The 18,348-nt window shown below is 41.2% G+C and overlaps 1 protein-coding gene across 1 annotated transcript in view; it reads left to right on the top strand.

The window, feature by feature from the left end:
• Nucleotides 1-18,348, top strand: part of LOC120916769 (mucin-2-like) — a 198,160-nt gene that overhangs the window by 70,002 nt on the left and 109,810 nt on the right. Inside the window, exons 20-26 of the mRNA XM_040327709.1 lie at nucleotides 814-952; nucleotides 3,651-3,765; nucleotides 4,623-4,786; nucleotides 9,627-9,866; nucleotides 11,984-12,140; nucleotides 14,446-14,577; nucleotides 16,789-16,936. Coding sequence (XP_040183643.1) covers nucleotides 814-952; nucleotides 3,651-3,765; nucleotides 4,623-4,786; nucleotides 9,627-9,866; nucleotides 11,984-12,140; nucleotides 14,446-14,577; nucleotides 16,789-16,936 — 1,095 coding nt within the window. The remainder of the gene's footprint in view (nucleotides 1-813; nucleotides 953-3,650; nucleotides 3,766-4,622; nucleotides 4,787-9,626; nucleotides 9,867-11,983; nucleotides 12,141-14,445; nucleotides 14,578-16,788; nucleotides 16,937-18,348) is intronic.

Here is an 18,348-nt window from a genome sequence, read left to right as displayed (position 1 = left end):
GTAATGCAAAGTTTTTGCATATCAAAGCGAGTTTCCACATTGAAGTCAATGGAAACAAAAATATTTTGTTCCGCATTGACTTCAATGGCCTCAGAAACACACGGAAAGGCCAGAGGACAGCTTGGCTGACTTAGGCAAACCTTGAAAAGGCTCAGGAATGAAGTATTTCCGAGTCTTTCCGAGCATTTCCAAACGGCTCTGGTGCCTCCCAACTCAGGCCAAACGCGGTACTGCACACCGCTTTGGCTTGAACCCTGCTCGTTTTGTGAGACAATACTCGCAAACCGAGTTAGGATTCTTTTAAATACAGTGCTCGTATTGCGAAACGCTCGTTAACCGCGTTACTCGCAATCCGAGGTTCCACTGTATATGGGTTTGCAACCACTTTAATACATCTTAAAAAGCACTGGAATGCTCTTTATATTCAATGTCAACTTGCCCCATAGCATATCCATCAAAACATGTTGACGTTCATCATGATTAGTTGATATGCTTCATGATGCATCGACGTGCGTCAATTTGCACACCTTAATGAATGCATTGACATGCGTTGTTTTTTATGCATTTCTATTGATTTCAATAAAAATAAAGCGAAATGGTCCGCAGTTACCTGAACTGCCCTGATTATGATTCTGAACATTTTCAGAATATTTTCTTATGTTTGTATAAGTGATTTTTTTAATTCTTTAAGAACACATGAATACAAATACAATAAATGAAAAATAATGGTACAAAATCATACAGTTCACATGAATGTGAATATCTTTAGATCTGTATAAACTGACTATCTGTCTTCTGATTGTTATTTCTCAGCTTTTGTCGGAGTGGACAATGGACTTGCACCAAAAATGTGTGTTATAGGACATGTTCAATTTATGGAAGTGGTCATTACATCACCTTTGATGAGAAATTGTATGACTTTGATGGGAATTGTGAGTTTGTAGCTGCCACGGTAAGTGACCCTATAGTTATTTTACCTGTGCATTGTTTATACATGACGCATTTCAGCTGGTTTATAAAAACAAATTCTTCTGTGTGATGTGCATATTTTATCTAAGCTTTTTATAATTTATTATTCAACTAACTCTATTTACACTCAATGGCAGTATCCTTCAGCTTTAAAGCCCATTAAAAAAGAAAGTGAAAAACAACTTTTTTTTAGAAATGTACTTTTAAAGTTCATTCAGATGCTGTCCACTGCAGTAATTCTGTTCCACCACTAAATGGTACCCCCTCTTCTAAATGAAAGGATGGCCAGTATCCTTTACCATGCTTCCTCTATACCCAGCATGTCAAGGTCCTGCCTCATGGAGGCTTAAAAAAAGATGTACCCTTTTTAAAAATCGCACCGCACCTAAATTCATTGTTAACATGCTCTTTGATGTGCTCTAACGATTGAAAAAGCATGCATGTTAGCAAGGTACGTGGGGGTACCATTAAGAATTCATGTACTTTAACACCTCAGATCAGCCTCAATTCATGCACTTCCAGACACCAGATCAATCCAAAGTCAGTTTTAATACTGCTTTAAAGTAATGAAGTTGTTTAATTTACATAATCTCTTAACCTCCCCGGCGGTATGATTCTGTCAGATTTTAGGTGCTGAAAGCCGTACAATAATTTTGCATGGAAATTTGGCGTTTTACATTGTAGGCCTGTAATTCTTAGGAATAACTCACTTAAATCTTAAATCACTTAAATCTGACCAAACAAGAGTCTAGTAGACATCCCGGGTATGATAAAGTTTGAAACACAAAATCATAAATTATAATATAATAAATAACTCTAAATAATTATAACAAATAATAATATAATAATAATAATAAAAATTATTCAATAATGTAATCAAATCAAAAACACTGAAATTTGCTCAGTTGCAGAATTGTCGCTGTCATTACTTTTCTTGTTTGATGATGAATTTCCCCACAAATCGCTATCGCTCAATTCTGCAAGTGATTCTAATTTATTACGCTGTTTTCTAGCTGGTCTAAAGTACTTTTGATGTAAAGGGACACTTTTTGGTTGCTATGGACAATCACCAGTTTCCAGGCAGAAAGAACAGTTTTTATTAGAGGTGCACCGAAATGGAAATTTCAAAACCGAAACGAAACTAATTTTTTTTTATAATTGTATGTTAAAACATACACTCAATGTGCCCCCAATTGCCGCCTCACTGTGCCCCCAATTGCCGCCTCACTGTGCCCCCAATTGCCGCCTCACTGTGCCCCCAATTGCCGCCTCTTGTTTCTTTTTATTACTTTATCACTTTTTTGTTTGTAGCTTGTTGTTTTACTTTTTTTTATTTTTGTATAATTTTCTTATTTTTAATATTATTTTTCTTATTCTTTACTCTTTAATTACTTATTTTATTAATTTAATTATTATTTCTTATTTTTTTTTTACACTTAACCTTATTGCTATCACACAGGAGAAAATAATTCCCTGTGTGATAGCAATTGGAGGTGACAGGTTCTCTTTATTAACCCTGTCACCTAGGGGTGAGGAGGAGGGGGGGCAGAGTCCAGAAGATAGAGCCAGCCGGAGGGAGGTATGTGTGTGTGTGTGGGGGGGGGGCGGGGAGGGCTGATGGCTGCTAGAAAAGAAAGCAACTCACCGCAAGCCCGTATGCTGAAACTGTCTCCGCTCTGCTCGCACACAGCCCCGCCTCCTCCTAACCCTACGCTGTGATAGACACACTGTGATAGAACTCAGCATTAGACCTGCATTTTGTCTATCACAGCGTGGGGTTAGGAGGAGGCGGGGCTATGTGCGAGCAGAGCGGAGACAATTTCAGTATGTGTTTTACCGCTCTGCACCACTAGTATTATCGGCAATTTTTAAGCTGTTTCGGCATGTCCCCAAAACAGCTGTTTTCGGCCGATATGTATCGGCCACCGATATATCCGTGCATCCCTAGTTTTTATTATATAAAACTGCATGCAGGACACTGAACAGACCACTAGGGACAAAGCGGGTATGTAATTATTTGATACAGAACTGTAATCTGTAAGATTACAGTATACCGTATGTGTATTTCACTTTTTGAATTTGGCGCCGTACTCCGTCCCCATGTGTCGTAACATCGCAGGAAATGGAGCTCGGCACTGTGAATCGCACACACAGCAGGGACACATTGCAGGATCCAGGGACAAGGTAAGTAGCTTCCCCCTGTATCCTGCAATGCTGAGTCTGGCTCTGGGATACCGCTTTTGGTAAGAAAAATTCACCTCGGGCCAGACTTGGGAATACCGCCAGGGAGGTTAAAGCCTAGGGCAGGCAACCACGGTCACCCCCATCAACACAGGCAATGTTGACAGGGGAATCCCTCCCGCTTAACCATTGTGTTCTCCCAGCAGGGGGCAGGGGAAGTAGCCCCCACGGGGAGAACACTGTAATTATTGCTAGCAGCTATAACAGCTGCTAGCAATAATTGCGTGTAAGATCCGGCAGTCTGGTTGTGCCCAAGTTAATCAATCAACTTGGATACATTCAGCCCGCCACATGGTTTGAATCTCAGACGGTTCTTGCTGAACTGGCCGAGATTCGAACCGTTTCTAACACTTCTCTGCTCTGTCAAAAACTAAAAAAGAAAACACTGAAAAGTTAAAAGTGAATGTTCAAGATTGCTTGCAATAACAATGTATTTGCAGGATTACTGTGGTCCCAACCATTCCACTGGCACCTTCAGCATTGTCACAGAAAATGTCCCATGTGGCACAACAGGAGTTACATGTTCCAGATCCATCAAGGCCTTTCTAGGGGTGAGTATCCTAGAATTCAATATCTTGGCTGGTCCTAGATAAGTGTAAATAAATTTAACAGAAATGTTCCCCCAAATAACATTACAGATAACTTGGGTGGGTAATTTGTATAACTAAAGTAAGCCTGTACCCAATGGAGTAGGGCAGGAGTTCTCAACCAGGGTTCCTCCAAAGGTTGCTAGGGGTTCCTTGAGCAGTGAGAAATGACTGCCTCTATCCACTATTCATCTTTTTATCTATCTTTAGGAGGTAATTCTTCACAATGACCACAATTATTAGAAGCATTCTTCCCACTGACCCTCACACTAATGTATCATGAGTTGTAGATATAGTCATTTTTAGCAGGGAACGTTCTTTCAAGGGTTCTTCTGTGTTGAAAAGGTTGAGAACGGCTGCAGTAGGGTGTCCATACAGTTAGCCTTATGTTTTTCTTTACTGCATTTCTACTGACAACTTCTACTGACAACAAAAAAGGGGTACTATTCCTCCAACTATTTCTCCGCCTAATACCAAAGATGGGCATTGCTTATTTCCACTGGGCACAAACCGACCCCCCTAAAGTCTGAAAGACAGTAAACTGGCTCTTTCTTTATTAAGTTTGGAGACCCCTGCTATACAGAGTACAGATGGTTCTCCTTCATATCCCATGGATTGAACCTACCATGTTTGTATCATATTTGTATTTGATTTTGGGGAGACATCTGCTCTTTACATTCTTGATTAGATAATGTCACACCAAATCTACTAATTATATAATATGCTTGCAAACTTAATAAAAGGCTGTTAAACAATCATATATAATAACTAAACATTATTATTCTTTTTTTTTTGGCTTATCTCAGAATGAAACACTTATTTTAGCAAATGAGAAATTGGTGGACAAAACTGCAAGCGAAGGTGCAAAAAGTGTGAGTTACCTGACCCGTGAGGTTGGTCTTTACCTGGTCATACAGGCAATGCATGGTATTCTTCTGATTTGGGACAAAAAGACCACCATATTCATCAAGATTTCCCCTGATCACAAGGTAAGAACTGTGTATACAATTTTTCTCACAAGTTGTCCATATCATGCATAAAAAGGTGTTACATGTTTTCTTTGCACTTTTGTTCCCACCTTGTCTGAACCTACCTAAACGACTGTATGTTCAGGCCTGAAAACCTCTGAACCCTGATAAAATACCATTGCTGATCACTTTCTTCTTTGAAGCCCCTAAACTAAAAATGGTAGCAGAATATAACTCACCCTTTCCCCAGTCCCCAACCATGAAAACTTCTTTCTTTTTGGGTAGTGCCCGATTTCTGGAAGCAGAAGTGCTGGCCAGCAGATAGTAACTGTGGGTTGATTTAATGAAACTAGAGAGTGCACAATCTGGCACAGTTGTGCATGGTAGCCATCATCTCTTAAAGCGGAGGTTCACCCAAAGTGAACCTACGCTTTTCGGAACCCTCCCCCCTCCGGTGTCACATTTGACACCTTTCAGGGGGGAGGGGGTGCAGATACCTGTATAAAACAGGTATTTGCACCACTTCCTGGTATAGACTCCCATGAGAGTCCGGCCCCTCCGCGTCACCCCCCTCCCCCCGTTGTGTTCTGGGAAACACTTGGCTCCCAGAACACAACGGGGACCAGTGGGAACGTCGCATCGCGACTTGCTCATGCGCAGTAGGGAACCGGGCAGTGAAGCCGCAGCGCTTCACTTCCTGATTCCCTCACTGAGGATGGCGGCGGGGGAAGCTGAAAGCCAACGTTTGCGGGCGACCTGGTGTATTTGTAGCTGCTGGCTTTTAAAATAAAATTTCAGGTAAACCACCGCTTTAACTTCAGTTTGTTCAATTAAAGGGGTTGAAAGGTTAGTTTTTTATTTTCTAAATAGGTTCCTTTAAGCGAGTGCATTGTTGCTTTACTAACCTTTTCCTTAAATTTCCCTTCTAAATGTTTTTTTTTCTTTGTTTTATTTGTCTGAATTTCTCACTTCCATGTTCCTCCTTAGTAAGCTGTTCTGGCTGACTAACCCCCATGGATGATGGGGACAAGCTTACTGAGGAGTAACAGGAAGTGAGAATTTCAGACAAAGAAAAAAAAAACGTTTAGAAGGGAAATTGAAGGACGAGGTAAGTGAACCAACAATGCACTAGCTCAAAGAAAATAAAAAACAAACCTTTACAACCCCTTTGAGCTTTGTAAATAAATACAAAAAAACTGAAAGCTGACCCCTGTGACTTTAACACCGTTAACACTTTACAAGACATTTTTCCACTTTGTAAGCCAACATATGCAACAAATGTAGTATTGTGTCAACAGATTCTTTTCAGACACACCTAGTCAGAATTGGTGTTTAAATATGTCAACCCATTTTTTGACTACTAAGGGTGCATTCACACCACGATTTTGTCATCCGTTTTTTACTCACGATTTTAGCTTTAAAATCGTACAAATCTGTATGACAAAACGGATCCATTCACTGCCATTCATTAATTTAGGTCCCCAAGTGCATCCGATTTGATCCGCATACGATTTGATACGATTTAAAATCGTATAAAAAAACGTGTCTGCCCACGATTTTTGGTCCTGATTTGAAATCGTATTACAATCGTGTCCGTTTTTTTTTTATATTGTGGTCAATGTAGATCGTACTAAATCGGATGACTGTGCGATAAATCGTACCCGATTTTTTATTACTAGGGTTGAGCGAACCTGAACGGAGGTCCCCGCAAATTCAATAACCAGACCCTTTAGGTCTGGTATGGATATTCAGGGGAACCCCGCCGTCAATTTAAAACAAAAATGACATGCGGTTCCCCCTAAATATCCATAACCAGACCCGTTATCCGAGCACGTTGACCTGGCCGGCCGCAGAAAAGAGGGGGGACAGAGTGCGGCCCCCCCTCTCTCCTGAACCGCACCAGGCCACATGCCCTCAACATGGGGAGGATGTCCCCATGTTGATGGGGACAAGGGTCTCATCCCCACAACCCTTGCCAGGTGGTTGTGGGGGTATGCGGGCGGGAGGTTTATCAGAATCTGGAAGACCCCTTTAACAAAGGGGACCCCCAGATCCTGACCCCCCCCCTGTGTGAAATGGTAATGGGGTACACTGTACCTCTACCATTTCACAAAGGAAGTGTAAAGTATTGTTAAAAAAACACACTGACACCAAAGAATAAAGTCCTTTATTAAAAAAAAAAAAACATCCATCCTCTTCTTGGTCTTACCCAGTGACGTAGCAGAGGTACGTCAGAGGGGGCGGGGTCACGTGACGGGTGGCTCTGCCTCCTCTATATAAGAAATGTTACAGCTGCAGCCGCTCATTCGCTGGGCTGTGCCCAGCGGTGAGAGGAGGTCCGGGATGCTGCTGCGCCGGATGGATGGATCTTCTCATCGCCGGAGCGGAGATCACCCGACGCTGGATCTTCTCATCGCGGGAGATCACCCGCACCCGTCGCTGGATCAGGACAACGCAGGAAGCCGGGAACGAGTGGATTTGTCACCGCTGGATGTTTTTTTTTTTTTAATAAAGGACTTTATTCTTTGGTGTCAGTGTGTTTTTTTACAATACTTTACACTTCCTTCGTGAAATGGTAGAGGTACAGTGTACCCCATTACCATTTCACACAGGGGGGGGTCAGGATCTGGGGGTCCCCTTTGTTAAAGGGGTCTTCCAGATTCTGATAAACCTCCCGCCCGCATACCCCCACAACCACCGGGCAAGGGTTGTGGGGATGAGACCCTTGTCCCCATCAACATGGGGACATCCTCCCCATGTTGAGGGCATGTGGCCTGGTGCGGTTCAGGAGAGAGGGGGGGCCGCACTCTGTCCCCCCCTCTTTTCTGCGGCCGGCCAGGTCAACGTGCTCGGATAACGGGTCTGGTTATGGATATTTAGGGGGAACCGCACGTCATTTTTGTTTTAAATTGACGGCGGGGTTCCCCTGAATATCCATAATTTCAAAAATCTTCTTTTTCCCCGACATTATTTAAAATCAGGATCCGATTTTTTAGTGAAAATTTTGACATACGATTACATACGATTTTGTCACATACGATTCCATCCGATTTAACGGTCCGTTTATCGGATGGTAAAATCGTGGTGTGAACCTAGCCTAACTGGGAATTCGCAAAGCATGGAAATTGTTGATACGTTTGGTAAAATTAGTCTTCAGTTGTGCTCCTTGTATTCCAGATCTAGGTTTGAAAACCCAAAACAGAATCAACTGAACATGAAAAAACATACTCATCTCATGTATTTTTGCTTAACCACTTGCCAACCGCTGCATGCCGATATACGTCGGCAGAATGGCAGCGGTAAGCAAATGGGCGTACCGGTACGTCCCCTTAAGAATCTGTGGCCCGCCGCACTCCCCGTGAACCATGCCCGCTAGCGTCAAAAGTGTCCAATGTGTCCGCCATGTGTCCGCCATAATGTCATGAAAAAAATCGCTGATCGCCACCATTACTAGTGAAAAAAAAAATATTAATACAAATGCCATAAAATTATCCCCTATTTTGTAGACGCTATAACTTTAGCGCAAGCCAATCAATAAATGCTTTTTGCGATTTTTGTTTTTACTAAAAATATGTAGAAGAATACGTATCGACCTAAACAGAGGAAAAAAATTTGTTTTTTCATATATTTTTGGGGGATATTTATTATAGCAAAAAGTAAAAAAAAAATTGCTTTTTTTTTTCAAAATTGTCACTCTATTTTTGTTTATAGCGCACAGAGGTGATCAAATACCATCAAATGAAAGCTCTATTTGTGGGGAAAAAAGGAGGTCAATTTTGTTTGGGAGCCACGTTGCACGACCGCGCAATTGTCAGTTAAGGCTCCATTCACATCTAGGCGGACGAAATCGTGGCGTTTTGTCCCGCGAATTGCGGCGGCAAATAGCGGCGTTTTGTACCGCGATTTGCGCCGACAAAACCCAGCGATTGTCCGCCTAGATGTGCCCCTAGGATGTGCCCCTCTATGGAGATGGTCCCCGGACGCCGAAAGCCGCCTGAAAAAAAGGTCCGGGACCTTTTTCAGGCGGCAGGCGACAGGCGTCCGGCGTTCGGCGTGGAGATGTGAACCATCTCCATAGAGGGAAATGTGTTTCCAGCCCTCTGGCGGCAGCGGCGTCACACTACAGGCGACAAAACGCCTAGGTGTGAATGGGGACTAAAGCGACGCAGTGCTGAATTGCCAAATCCACCGGGGCTGAAGTGGTTAAATCAAGGCAAACTAGTAGAACATCCTGTATGGGATTAAAAGTCACGTTTAGAGTGTAATTAAAGCCAAAGCTTCTTTTTAGTTTTAGTGTAAAGAAAGGAGAAAATCCTCTATAAAGTTGTTTTTCCTGGCTTAGTGCTCTTTAAGGTGGGCAGCTGGGGGAGGATAAAACCGGGTGGCTGGTTTTAACACTCCCCAGCCGCCCATCCGAACTGACCCAATACACCGGCACTGAGCTGTACAGTGCTGTACCTGCGATCCTTTGCAGCCAAAGCATTTTTAACTCGGGGTGGAGAATTTGACAGGCAGTACTGCCTGTCAAACTCACCCATTGACTTTAATGGTGCCGCAATGCGAAAGCGTGCCATGCACGTGATTGTGATGTGGTTGTGTCGCATTATATTAATAAATCAGGTGGCTAGAAGGTGTTATACTGCCTTCTTTCCACCTTTTAAATGCCCTCACACAAAGACAGCAATAAAAAGCTGAAAAATTATCCAGTCCCTCAGCACTCAAAACAAAAAAATAAATAAAAAATCTGCCTTAACACACACATTGAGAATACGTTAAAGATATTCGCATTATTATTATTTTAGAAATATTATTACTGCGCACAAGATTTTGTGTCTATAAAAGGTATTTTTTCCTCCTTTAGGGCAAATTGTGTGGGTTGTGTGGAAACTTTGATGACAATTCACAAAATGACTTTATGGCCAAGAACATGTTACCAGTCGTTAATGTGCTGGAATTTGGAAACAGCTGGAAGAGTGACTCTGCCTGTCCTGATGCAACAGCGATGATCAACCCCTGCCTTAAGAACCCACATCGCCAGGCCTGGGCTGAGAAGCAGTGTGGATTAATCAAAAGTGATGTCTTCAAAATCTGTCAGAGCAAGGTATAGCGATGAGACTTGAGTTTAGCAGAAAAGCTAACGATAACATTGTTTTTGTAAGTTTTCTCCAAGTGCAAGAACTGAGTAGGTTAGTGGGTCAGGGTTTTGAATATGCCTATGGGTAACCCATAAATGACTGCAGGTAGTTGAAGTTTAGATGCCAAGGCCAATTTTAGCGCTGTCAGGTCATATTTGCATTTCACACTTCACAGTGAATATTTTTTACAGTAAAACCTTGGTATAATTCGTTCCAGAAACATGCTTGTAATCCAAAGCACTTGTATATCAAAGCATTTTTTTTACAGGGTATAAAAGAGAAGAGAGGCGCCTCTAAGTGTAGCAATAAGTTGCTAAATGTTGTACCTTCATTAAATGTAACCATATTGCATTTTATTATTACATTTAGAGGCTCCTCTCTTCTTTTTTATACTCATCTGTGACATGACGCTACTCTTATATCAAGACATCACTTGTATATCAAGGCAAAATTTAATAAAACATTTTGCTTGTCTTGCAAAACGCTCTCAAACCAAGTTACTCTCAAACCAAGGTTTTACTATATTTATTTTTTTGCATTGTAACAACTGGTTACAGTGCAATTTATGGTCATGGCCACAACTGCAGATTGTGAGCAGAAAGCGCCAGCACAGAACATTGGGGGTAATCCACAAAAGGGATACGCCGGCGTATCTACTGATATGCCGTCGTATCCCTGTTTCTATCTATGGAACTGATCCACAGAATCAGTTTACCATAGATAGGCAGAAGATCCGACATGTGTAATTGAATTACACTGTCGGATCTTAAGGATGCAATTCTAGGCCGGCCGCTAGGTGGCAAGGCCATTGCGGCCGGCCTAGAATATGCAAATGAACACTTACGGCGATCCACGAACGTTCCGACGGGCCCGTCGCTCTAAATCTATGTCGTTTACGTCGAGTTACGCCGCGTAAAACTAGGGCTGAGTTCTCTTAAGCCATGTTAAGTATGGCCGTCGTTCCCGCGTCGAAATTTAAATTCTACGTCGTTTGCGTAAGACGTTCGTGAATGGCGCTGGACGCCATTTACGTTAACGTCTAAGCAAATGACGTCGGAGTGACGTCATTAAGCTCAATGCACGTCGGGTAAGTTATCCGACCGAGCATGCGCAGTACGTCCGGCGCGGGAGCGCGCCTAATTTAAATGGCACTCGCCCCAATAGATTTGGCACGCCTTGCGCCGGACACATTTAAGTTACACCGCCGCAAATTTCAAGGTAAGTGCTTTGTGGATCGGGCACTTAGGGAGAAAGTTTGCGGCGGTGTAACTTAAATCGGAAGATTTAAGTTGCGCCCGATATTTGTGGATTTGGCCCATAGTGTATAGCCTACTTTTTTAATGCATAGTTTTTTCACTTAAAGGGGTTGTAAAGGTAAAAAAATGTTTTTCTAAATAGCTTCCTTTACCTTAGTGCAGTCCTCCTTCACTTATCTCAATCTTCGAATTTTGCTTTTAAATGTCCTTATTTCTTCTGAGAAATCCTCACTTCCTGTTCTTCTGTCTGTAACTCCACACAGTAATGCGGGGCTTTCTCCCTGGTGTGGAGTGTCGTGCTTGTCCCCTCCCTTGGACTACAGGAGAGTCAGGATGCTCTCTATGTTGCAGATAGAGAAAGGAGATGTGTGTAAGTGGGCGTCCTGATTCTCCTGTAGTCCAAGGGAGGGGGCGAGCATGACACTCCACACCAGGGAGAAAGCCTTGCATTACTGTGTGGCGTTACAGACAGAAGAACAGGAAGTGAGGATTTCTCAGAAATAAGGACATTTAAAAGCAAAATCGAAGGATGAGGTAAGTGAAGGAGGACTGCACTAAGGTAAAGGAAGCTAGTTAGGAAAACATTTTTTTTACCTTTACAACCCCTTTAACTTAAGGTGTAAAAATGGAGTAGTTAATATTTAATAAAAAGTGTTTTGGGTGACTGGCTTACCTTTGCTTTTGTGCAGTTTTTTATCTGGACATATAGGGGTTGATTTACTTAAGGCAAAAAGACTGTGCACTTTGTATAGTATTTATCACATTTTTTATTTTATTTTTTAACTATAAACATTAAAGTAATCTTTTAGTTGTTCTTGTTGTGATAGGTGGATCCGCTTCCATTCTACGAAGCTTGTGTGAGCGATGCTTGTGCCTGTGACAGCGGTGGAGACTGTGAATGTTTCTGCACAGCGGTAGCTGCCTATGCTCAGGAATGCACCAAAGCTGGAGCCTGTGTCTACTGGAGAACACCAGACATATGCCGTGAGTAAAGTATTATAAAGCTCAGGGGTGGTGCATTAATGCAGGTTTCAGGTTGCATCCAGTCCAGTAAGCTGATTGACCTCAAAATTAATGTACTAGCTTAGCACTTGCAGAATTTGTGTGGACTCTTTTTAGAAAAATGTGTTTTCATTTGCCTTATAGTGTATATAAATATATAAAAAAAACCAATATTCAGTACATCTCTGATATACATGTACATTACATTTCCCATATTTTAGCCCTTTAAACACACTGCAAGTCCAGAAAACACATTTTGTTAAGATGTCTTGGCTGCTGCGCCATACATGTGACATTTCAATAAAGTTGGTTTAATAAAAAAATAACCAGTGCATAGAATGCGATCAGTGCATCCCACTGCACCAGATCACGCATTGTATCGCAGCAACAGGTGCGAATTAGCTGGTGTTTTTTATGATTTTTTTTTAAGCGTTTTTACAACTTTTTACAAGTGTTTTAGTTGAGTTGAGAGGTATCTTAATATAGCGCGGTCTTACCCTGAAGGGTCTCGACGCGCATAGCAGAGTTCCTAGAAAAGGAGGACCTAGGAACCAAAAGCAACACAGAGCGTCAGAAAGAGTGGACGAGAGAGGCTACGCAGAAAAGGCTTGTGTGAAAAGCCAGGTCTTCAGTAACCCGTGGAAGACCGGGATAGTAGGGGCCTAGACAGGGAGGCTATTCCATAATACGGCACCCTGGTGGGAGAAGGTCCAACCACCACCTCGGATCTTCTTGGGCACTGAGATGTAGAGGAGATCTCTGCCGTGAAGTGTATTGCAAGCGCTTTACAGCTATGTGCATGATGAACAAAATTTGTTTAGTTTAGTTTTGATCCGTTAATCTAGTTATTTTGTTTAGTTAAACTTGGTTGATTCGTTCAATTCGTATTCGGAATTCGTATTCAGAATTCGTATTCGGAATTTTCAATTTTTCTTCAAATTTACCGATATTTTCCGATTCAAAACGTTCAAATCGATAAATTTTCGCATCGGTCGAAATGAAAATGTTACATTGTTTTAAATTTAAATGCAGAAAAGTGAACAAACGAAAGAAAAATCTTCATCAAATGATTACAATGACTCCTTATATCACCTTTGGTTTAACAAAAACAGCATTATTTCGAAATGGTACTCTAATAACACACACATGGGTTGATTTACTAAATAGACTGTGCACTTTGAAAGTGAAGTTGCACTCTGCAATAGCAAATTTGAATGAAAGAAAGGGCTGGGACAGCCGCACTCCAAAAAACTTCTCCTTTAATAAAAATGGGTCACAAAATTACATGCCACGGCCAAAAACAGAACAAAAACTGACGCGTTTCGCACTGAATCTCAGTGCTTATTCATAGCTGCATTCTGATTGCATTGCCTGCACCCTAGGTTCGGATCCCAGAAGACTGATTCTCTGGTTCTCTTGAGCGGTTACCTCTCTTCTCAACTCTGCAATAGCAGTTGCTCCAGAGCTTAGTAAATGTGCAGAAGCTCTCCTGACTTCGGTCATCCAATCACGTGCTAGCAAAAATGCTGTTTTTTAAATTTTTCTTGCATGTGATTGGTTATATTTTTTGCAAAGTAAAGCTTTACCGTATTTACTAAGCTCTGGAGCAACTGCATTTCCAAAAGTGCACAGCGTATTTGCCTTTAGTAAATCAACCCCACAGTCTTTGATTTCAGCAATATGTGTAGTTAGAATTAGACTGGAGTTCAATGTGAAATTAGATTCAAATTTCAGTAAAGATTTCAGAAATTTCGGACTAATTTCGTTATTCAAGGCATTTGGTAAAAAAATGTTATATTGTATTTCGGGTATTCGGATATATCCAAATCTCTGAACAACTAAAAATGTGTCTGAATATTAATTAACCGCACATGTCTATTGTTTAGCCAATACTAAGCACTAGGGGGATGAGAGGGAGAGGAAATTAGGAGTGGAGAGCTGCTGTTTGAGCAGAAAACGATCGACAAAATGCTTATAAAAAAACACTCAAGTCAGGCTTTCTTTTTTTAAGTCTATGGGGCCAAAAATGCTTGGAATCTGACAAAAAGAAGCTCATATACTTATTTGAGCGACAAGCATTTTGCTTCAGGTGACAGAACGCTCAGATGTGAACAGGGGCCATTAAAATGAATGGGATTTGGCTTGTTGAGCGTTTACAACTACAAGCTTCAAGCAGAAAATCGCTCAGGTGTGAACGGGGCCTAATTCACAATTCCTGTATAATGCAAGGTAAAATACTGATACTGGACTGTGTACCCCAAATAAAATATATTGTATTTCTCTCTAGCCATATTTTGTGACTACTATAACCCCAAAGATAAATGTGAGTGGCATTATCACCCTTGTGGCAACAACACCATGAAGACCTGTCGTTCTATTAACAACGTGTATACAAATGTCTCCATTACCTACCTGGAAGGTGAGTCTCCTACAACTATTATATTCTATTCTTAATTTCATGAAGCATTAGTTTCTGATTATATAACCACTATATACTCATAAAACATTACATCATATCTAAACATATTAACAATACAAATATTGTAGCTTTAAGATGTCATTAACCCCTTGGAGACTGAGGCCCCGTACACACGACCAGTTTCCTCGGCAGAATTCAGCTTCCGACCGAGTTTCTGGCTGAATTCTGCCGAGAAACACGGCCGTGTGTACAATTTCGCCGAGGAAGCCGACGAGGACCTCGGCGAGGAAATAGAGAACATGTTCTCTATTTCCTCGTTGTTCTATGGGAGCTCTCGGCCCGCCGAGCTCCTCGGCGGCTCCAGGACTGAACTGGCCGAGGAACTCGATGTGTTTGGCACGTCGAGTTCCTCGGCCGTGTGTACGGGGCCTGAAGCCTTTTTCTGACACTTGATACTTACAAGTTAAAATCTGTATTTTTTGCTAGAAAATTACTTAGAACCCCCCAAACATTATAATTTTATATATATATATATATATATATATATATATATATATATATATATATATATATATATATATATTTTTTTTTTATTTCACAATTTTTTTATTGGGTGGATAACAGTGCACCATACATAGTACATAATACAATAAGTAGGTAATTAGATAAGAAAATAATTTTGGCATAGATAGAATACATCCATACAGTCATTACAAGCAGTATCTTTGGTAAACAAGCATAAATAGCAGAACTGTCACCTTAAGATGTTTTTTTTTTTTCTAACTAAAACAAAGAACATGTATACGCATGTAGTTGCATATTCTTACAGGTGCATGGAAAGAGGGGGGGAAAGAGGGAAAAAAAAAAAAAAATTCCAGACATTTTAACCTTAGTGACATAAGTAGATAAAGGAAAGAGTATATAGATACTGAAAACTAATGTGTTTTCCTGTATTTAGACCACTTTTATGTAATAACCCGCTGATAATTTTGGGATACCTTAAATGATGTCCAGTTGGACCAAATCGCTGAAAATTTGATAATTCTCTCTTGGGAAATGCTGATGATATATATATATATATATATATATATATATATATATATATATGTATATGCAAACATTGCATGTGATTCCCACCGCATTGCTGTGCCGATCACATGCGATGTCTGTGTAATGCAAATTCAGCCATACAGTTGTTCCTGCATGAAAAAGGTGCAGGAAACTTTTTTTTCCCCGCACTGGAATCGGATTGCATGGGTGTTCACACCAATGCGATCTGATTCCTGTCCGAATTCACAGTTTGCACTGCGATCTGCATACCGATCTGGGGGTGTCATTAATTGTGTATTGACATCCTCAGTGGTTTGCAGAGGGCAGTGTGAATTGCCTGCGATGCGAGAACCGGCACTATAATCGCGCTGGTTCCCGCATCGCATATGTATAGCTAAAGTCAAGCCTTTTTTTTTGTTTTGGACAGAGTGGAGAGGGATTAGAATGCTTGTCCATTTTTATTGCTGTCTGTGTTTCCCCTGTTTACTATTATCATTGAAAGTGAAAGTAAAAGAAAATCCCATCCCTGTTCACTAATACAATCATGTGCAAGCAAAAATGCAGTCTTTTATTTATTTTGCATAAGATTGTCTATCCTAAGAAAAGTGAAATTTCACAGTTTCTCCTCAATTCACTAAGATAGGCGAAAATCAGTGCCGATTCCGACCTCCCTGGGGCCCTAAGCAAGATTACATGTCATAATAAAGGAAGCAGGGGGGGGGAGGTCTGGGGCTGCCGACAGTGACATTTAAGATTAAAATTGAGAAGCGGGGGGAGGGGGTGTTCTGCTGTCGAAAATGACATCTTACATTAAAGTGAGAAGCTGGGGGGGGGGGGGCTGACTTCTTACCTCTTCTCCCATGCAGCCAGCGAGTTGAGAAGTGGGGTGAGGGGCTGAAAATGACTTCTCACCAGGGGGGGCCTCTAGTAATTTGGCGGCCCTCCGCAGCTTTGCGGGGCCCTAAGCGGCTTGCATAGTGAGCCTATAGGGCGGACCGGCCCTGGCAAAAATTCATACATTCATTCATTCTAATTCTTTAATAAGGCAACACTCTTATGTTTATATAATATATGATTAAATTGTATTTGGCCGTGTTATTTTTTTGTGAATTAACCAGCAGTGTACAAATAACTTACAAAATAATTTTGCATTTTTTTTAGGCTGCTACCCAACTTGCCCTCAAGACAAACCTATTTATGATGAGATCAAGAGGATATGCGTGCCGCCAGAGCTATGTGGTTGTTTCATTAATAACACCCACTATGATATTGAGGAACAAATACCCAATTACAAGAGATGTCACAATTGGTAAGACACAGAGTCTACTGTGGAAGGTAGAAAAAATTATTAAAATTTGAACTATTTCTACTTAGATGTACTTTATTTAATGGTCTATTTAGATGCATTTTATACATACAAAACAAGTTTTGTAGCATTCTGTGGGTCAGAATATACAAGCTTAACTTTAAGGATCTTTAATCTAAAATTTCTAAGGATAAAAGACCCCTCTGAGCCTATGGTAAAGAGCCTTGTTGCGTGAAAGCAATGATTCCCTTATTGGTGGTCTTCAAGATATTTCCCTAAAGTTATTTTAGCTATTTTGATACACAAAACTGTTATGCTTAGGTCTATTATATGACTAACACATCCCTCATATTAAAACAATAAGAACTATACTTCTGTTGAAAGGAACTTAGGCCAACCACAGCCATAAAATAATTTTAAGCAACTCAACAAACGTAAAGCAGGGTTCTACCCGCAATTTTTTTTTTTAAGTCAGCAGCTACAAACACTGTAGCTGCTGACTTTTAATAAGGACACTTACCTGTCCTAGGTACCCGCAATGTCGCCCCCCCGAGGCCGATCCCTTGATCGTGCCAGGTCCCGGCACCGCCATCCTTACTAAGGGAAACAGGCAGTGGAGCCTTGCGGCTTCACTGCCCGTTTCCTTCTGTGCATGCGCGAGTCTCACGGCGCTGTATGAATGGGCAACTGCTCTCTGGGATACACACAGTTCTCAGAAGGCAGCGCGCCACAATCCCCAGAAGACAACGCAAGGATGAAGACCAGCCACACACTAGGAAGAGGCAGATTAGGAAGATCCGCATAGCAACTACAATTTCTGGTAAGTAAACATTTTTTTTTCCTTTTTGTTGTGTGGAACTTAGCGTGTATTTTTTTTTTTTAGGGTGGACCTGCACTTTAAGAGGTGGGGATGATTATTTAACAGGGGGTAAATCTCAAACAATAGTGAGCTGCTATTATTGCATATAGAGATGCTCTCTTCATAATTTTTCATTTTTTATTTAGATTTTTTCATATTATTTTTTTATTTAAAAATGTTCATTTTTCATTTTCAATACAGCTAGTGTAAGTACTTGATTCTGACTTGATATCAGCCTTTTATATTTCCCAATCTGTCAGACTGAAAGAGGAAGGCCAGCGCTTGAAGCCTGCCATTCTCTGCTGTAGTGCACATGGGCTGACAAGGGAATTTTTTTTTGACTGATGACCTAATGAGCATGTTGCTGCTCTTACATTATCCAATCATTAAGCTTATGTGTTCTACACAAAGCTTTGCTGCTGCAGTGTAGGTCAATGATTTGTTGTGCTATCTAGCAGGGATGCTGGAAGGTGGTATAAGGTTGCTATGTGAGTGATTTCTTTAGGCCCCGTACACACGACCAGTTTCCTCGGCAGAATTCAGCTTCCGACCGAGT

Source organism: Rana temporaria, chromosome 11 (genome assembly GCF_905171775.1).
Source record: "Rana temporaria chromosome 11, aRanTem1.1, whole genome shotgun sequence".
In the NCBI taxonomy this organism is placed as follows: Eukaryota; Metazoa; Chordata; class Amphibia; order Anura; family Ranidae; genus Rana; species Rana temporaria.
This window is presented reverse-complemented; position numbering and strand designations above follow the sequence as displayed.